This window comes from Poecilia latipinna, unplaced genomic scaffold (assembly GCF_001443285.1).
Source record: "Poecilia latipinna isolate Pla-1442-1.1 unplaced genomic scaffold, P_latipinna-1.0 Scaffold168, whole genome shotgun sequence".
NCBI lineage: Eukaryota > Metazoa > Chordata > Actinopteri > Cyprinodontiformes > Poeciliidae > Poecilia > Poecilia latipinna.
The window spans coordinates 284350-290232 of record NW_015112784.1 but is presented as its reverse complement, the minus strand read 5'-3'; the positions used below and the strand labels follow the sequence as shown (position 1 = coordinate 290232).

The 5883-nt window shown below is 45.1% G+C and overlaps 1 protein-coding gene across 1 annotated transcript in view; it reads left to right on the top strand.

Moving 5' to 3' along the window:
- Nucleotides 1-1998, top strand: part of rnf214 (ring finger protein 214) — a 12419-nt gene extending 10421 nt beyond the window's left edge. Inside the window, exons 5-7 of the mRNA XM_015029951.1 lie at nucleotides 161-370; nucleotides 991-1762; nucleotides 1808-1998. Of these exons, the coding sequence (XP_014885437.1) occupies nucleotides 161-370; nucleotides 991-1731 (951 nt within the window). The 3' untranslated portion in view covers nucleotides 1732-1762; nucleotides 1808-1998. The remainder of the gene's footprint in view (nucleotides 1-160; nucleotides 371-990; nucleotides 1763-1807) is intronic.
- The last annotated feature ends 3885 nt before the right edge of the window (nucleotides 1999-5883 follow it).

Genomic DNA, 5883 nt, shown 5'->3' with positions numbered 1-5883 from the left:
TATTGGTCTAAAATAAGTTCTCCATCTAGTTTTGTCTCATTCCAGATGTAGTAAAATATTTGCTCTAGAAACTAAACAGAAATTCTTGGTTTATTTTGTAGCGCAGAAACATTCAGACTTCCTAAATGTTTTTTTTTTCATCCCTGCTTGTCTCCTCTAGGTGGCGCAGTACCTGAACACACTGCGGGTGGAGTTCCCTCAGCAGTACCATCATGACCGGGGGAAGTGGGAGAAGAAGGAGGGTCTGGTCCGGAAGAGCCAGGCGGAGCTGCAGAGCCGCTTCCAGGAGGTTCTGCAGCAGCTGCAGCAGGGCAGGGAGCTGGAGTCCCTCCCCAGGATCAACGTGCCGACGCTGCCGCACGTCCCCATGGTGAGACATGCCAGGGGCCCGCTGGGGCCTCCTGAGGCCCACCGGGTCCCGCCGGGGAGGATTAGGGTCACTGAAAAAACACATTTCCAATCCTGGCATTATTCTCAGAATTATCACTTTTTTTAAGAATTCTTTTTTCTGAACTTTCTGACTTTTGATCTCAGAACATCAAAAATATCAGAATTTAGTTTTAGTTTTTTAGTGGCTCTAATCTTCTTTTGTTGTCTAATCAGTGATAAAAAGCAGGAAATTATTGATAAGTAGCCGCTTATCGCTGATAGGCAGACGTACAGCAGCAGGTCGTCATGGTAACAGTGAAAGATTAAATAAACATAAAGAAAACCAAAAGGCAGAAGCTACAGAGAGAACAGCAAGGGGCCGAGCCCACAGCCCTGAGGGGCTCCATGCTTCAGCTCACGGTCCAATTCAGAAATACTTATTGATTCTGAAGGGACAGTAAATGTTGTAACTCATTTTAACCGTCTGGAATTTCCCACACAGATTTTTTCCTGTAACTCCTGTGTGATCCGTCTCTGGCGCCCCCCGGTGAGGCACCCAGTGGCCTCCTGGGGGCGCCGTCTCAGCTCCTCTGACTAACGCAGTGTTTCCTGTCTCCTCAGGCTGACCTCAGGTTCAGACAGGTGATGCAGGTGGTGACGCAGCCCCCCCCCGCCATGCCGCCGCCGCCCCCCCAGCACCCGCTCTACCAGCCCCCCGCCCCACAGTCCTACCCCCCCCGCCACAGACACCCCCACCCGCGCCACCCCATGCACCGCGGCGCCTACCACACTCCACCTTACGTGTACTACGCCCATCCCCCTCCTCACCACCAGGCTCCGCCCCCTTTCCACACCCGCCCCCCGGTGAGGGTGACCCCCCCTCCCAGCCTGTCACCGTCCCCTCCGGTCCTGCCCTTGGGACCGTCCCCGCCCCCGGCCGCCGCCCCGGCCCCCGCCACGCCCTCGGCCCCGGCGGAGAAGCTGGAGAAGGTTCTGGAGAAGCTGGGGGCCCGGTTCCCGCAGTGCGGCAAGCCGCAGCTGATGTCGCTGCTGCAGCAGGTGAAGAGTTCCCGCGGGACGCTGGCCGGGATGTCGGTGGAGGACCTGATGGAGCAGGTCGGCTTCAAGCTGAGCCAGAGCGAGCGCTCGGCGCCGGGGCCCATAAGCCGGCCCGCCCCGGGGCCCATCCAGAGGCCCCCGGCCCCCACCGGGCCCCGCAAGCTCTGCCTCATGTGCCAGAACCACGTGGACCCGGAGAACCGGCACCCGCTCAGCTGCTCACACACCATCCACAGAGACTGCATCCAGATGTGGCTCCAGTCCAGCAAGAACAACTCCTGTCCCTTCTGTCCGGACCAGTAACAGACTGGACTGGACTGGACTGGAACGGACCAGACTGTACTAGACTAGACCGGACTTTACTGTACTGGACTGGACTGCTGCAGGACCCAGATCGGACTGCTTCCCGGTTCTGTTTCCTTGAAGCTTGATTTCATGTTTCATGTTTTGCGTCTCAGTTCCGGTTCTCCGGTTCTTCTTTTGAACCCAGAAACCGTGAAAATCAGTGAAGTTATTGATGTTATTAGTTTGTTCAGAAACAATAAATGATCAACTTTAATAAGAAAAAGATCCATTCCTGTTGATTTGTGATCGGTTTTAAATGAGCTCAGATTCATTTAGATCAAACTTGTTATTTTATGACGTTTTGGGCGGGGCAGTGTTTTGTAAACTTGACTTTTTTTAGCTCCATATCATGTTATAATTTATTCCCTCATCAAAAACAAACCTGGAGTGTCGCCTTGATTCTGAGCAATGCTTTCATCTCCATGGCAACTGTTCAGTGGGAAAACAGCTGGTGGATCTAACCCTACCCCACTACTCAGCTCCTTCAGACTAGCCAGGAGCAATTAGCAAACACCTGGTGGATCAGCTGAGCTCATTACAGGAGCTGCTGCTCAGAGCAACACTAGTAAAAACATTAAAGGGTTAATGGAGGAGCCATGTTTGACTTCCTGAAGGCGGAGCTTCTTAAAAGGGACAGAGGTTTAGTTTCAAAGTGTTGAAGTCAAATTTCTTTTAAGTCATGTTTGATATTTAAAGCATCTTTATAACTGAAGGTGACATGGCTGCTTGATAACGTGATAAAATCTCATGATCCACCTCTAAAAGTCCTGATTTGAGTTCAGAGGAAGAAGAATTGTTGTGTTTATTGGACTTGTCAGCATGCTGCCCCCTGCTGACCGGAACAGAAACAAACTCAGTGGCATCGAGTTTCATTAGGAACTTATTCATCTGTTTCCTTTTTAATTTGTTTAAAACATCTTCGTTTCGCTTCAGTTTCAGCTGAGATTCCAGTTTCTGCTGTTAAAGATGGCCGCCGTGGGTTTAACACTCCTGCTCTGTGTGTGTGTGTGTGTGTGTGTGTGTGTGTGTGTGTGTTATGGATCGGCTCGTCTCCGGGGTGTTGCTGATGCTCTGCTGTGTCTCCTGTGGCAGCTCTAATGTCGGTGTGATTTACAGACCGCTGGACAAACAAGCATCATTACTGCAGCCTGTAAACGCGGCTCTGACTGACTGCTCCCAAAATGTGGAGTGGGGACCAACAGGGGCCCTTACCAGGCTCCCGCCGGACCCCTCCGTGAAATGGGAGAGTTTTATTTGACTATTATTTCACTGAGGGGGAGAGCAAAGGGTTGAGTCTGGATCTGTGATCCAGGATGGAGTTAAAGGGAAGGTCTGCCATAAAGCACACCTGTAAAAACCAAACGGGCAGAGAAAGGAGAAGCGCCTCCTCTGATCGCTCACTTTGGGTAATTGAGCCCTCAGAGTCTCATTTCCTTACAGAGAAAAACCTTCTCAGGAGGAACAGAGTTATTTACTGCTGCATCTTTAAAACGGGTGAGAATCATTATTTGGAAAAGAAAAAAACTGATTTTCTCATCAACTAAACTACTGACCACTGACAGACCCAAGGGTGGGCTAAAGGGGCCAAAAGCCCCCAGCCAACATTTGATAAACCTGTAAAATATCTGGTCTTTTAATTTATTTTTACTTCTTTCATTCCTTCTTCAAATAGACCAGAGGTCTGCAGCCATTTTGCTTTTGAGCTAAATAAATTTAGAGTCTGAAATGTCACATGGCCTTTCAGAAAGGAAAAAATACTTATTGTTTTTGTAGATCTAAAATTTTATTCTATTATTAGATTTTAAATAGAGAAAAGACAAAAGTTTTAAATGAGTATGGATACATTTTCTTGATATTTGTGGAAAAAATCAACAGGCAAATTTTTTCCAACCTGATAACAAAAACAGAATCAAAAATATATTCCAGGCAATTTTAGTGCCATTCTACTTTGGAAGTTTCAAATTTAATCTATGTTACTTTATTATTTAAAATCTTTAGTTCGCAATTTTAGACAAAGTCATCAAGACCCGGTGTGGAACATCCAAAGAACCGCTTGTGGCTCTGGAGCCTCAGGTTGAAAACCTCTGACAGAACCCCATGTATGAAGCAGATGTTAATGTTAACATCTACAGTTTATAAACTTATTTAAACTTTTAAAAGAGGAGAGGAATCATTTCTGATGTTTTCCTGCAGCAGATTCTTCTATCAATAATCCACTTTCTGGTTTCTCCGGATGTTTCAGGAGGTGAAGAAACGCAGCTCGTTAAAGATCTGCGCTAAAAACATCCAGACTTTCAGGAAAGTCTGCAGAGAAATCGATGGTGAGTTTGAGAGTAAAGCTGTGTGACATTCAGCAGAACATCAGCAACGATCGGAGTCACAAACTGCCGTGAAACTGAGCCTGACTGGCAATTACAGCGACAGGAGGATTAAAACAAACCGGTTTACGGCAGCGTGTTCCGATCTGGGCAGTTCAGGAGAACAACGCGTCAACAAGGAGCCGCTGCTGGTTTAAGACTTGATGGGCGGATAAACGACAAACTGCTGCTGCGGGTCGGATCAGTTCTACTGCGGGGCTGAAGCACAATGCTGCCCCCTGCTGGCCCTGCAGCGGAACTACAGGGAATACAGTTATGTCCAAAAAAATGACGTAGGCCATTATTTTATGAAAGTGACGATATTATACTTGGATGCTTCACCAAATGTAATGACAAAATTAAAGGAATAATACAAAGACAGGTGTAGAATAAGAAAAATAATGCATTAAATTTTAATCTAACATATAATAAAATCATCTACCGAAATGTTTATGAGGGAATATTGATAAGAAATAAATCAAAGTTCAGCAGCATAAAAAAGCCTAAAAAAATATTATATAATTAGAATATATATGAAAACTTGATAAACTTGTGTTGTAATTTCATTTACTCTTTCTCTGTGCAAAATTGAGCAAATTGTTACATATTCAAAAACAACAAAATAAAAAAAAAAACATTTTCTACGAGGTGACAATATCATTTTATGAATAAAGACTGAAAATAATGTGAACTATTCCCATGATTTGAATTCTTCCAGTTTGGAAACGCAGCTGTTGGCCCAAAATGAAGCCGAGCTTTACATCCTGATTCAGTTCAGGTTCTGCTGAGGAAGAACCCAGCGGACCAGAACCAGCAGACAAGGCGACCCAAACATCACTGACTGTGACGTAAACAACGTTAAACAGAGATGTTAGTTTTCACCTCAACAATCTCCCCAAACTCTGCAACTTGTGCATCTTTTCCTACCAAACTTTTTCTTTCCACTCAACTTTCCATTGATATGTTTGGACATTCTTCAGGAATGCCTTTTGGTGACTTTCCTCTTTGTGTATCATTTTTCTCCTGCAGGCCCAGATCATCATACTGACACCTCCATGCCTGACTGTAACTAAATGTTCTTCTGAAATGGTTCGTTTGGGTTTAGGTGATTGGAGGTTCACTTGTCTAGTCCACAAAATATTTACAAGAAAATCTCAAAGTTCATCGAGATGATTGTGTTCTAGTTGTTTATTCATTTATAAGTTTCACAGTTTTAAGCTAAATATTTAACTTACAAATTAAATATTTAGTTCAGAGATAAATATCTAGCCTGCTAGCTAAATAAGCAGTTTGTAGCTAAATATTTAGTTAGCAAGTTAAATACTTATCTTTGAATTAAATATTTAATTTGTAAGTTAACTATTTAGTTGGCAAGCTAACATTTAGCTTGCTAATTTAGTTTGAAGCTAAATATTTAGCCGTGATGATTGGTTTCCCTTTGGACTCTTGGAACAGGAACAAAACGCGACGATCCGTCCTGACCAAAATGTAAATGTAGTTTGATCTGAATATTAACTCTGTGTGTGTGTGTGTGTGTGGGGGGCGTGTGTGTGTGTGTGTGTGTGTGTGTGTGTGTCTCTCTCGCTGGAAGATGAATGGTGTTTATCAGTGCGGCTCTTTGACCAGGGCGTCGTCCAATTACCTTTTTTCTTAAAGGTTGTATTTATTAGCATCAGTCATCGCGTCGTTACATCAATTAATGCCGTTGACGGGTCACCGCCACCCCACACCCCTCTGTTACCCCCCCTCCCAC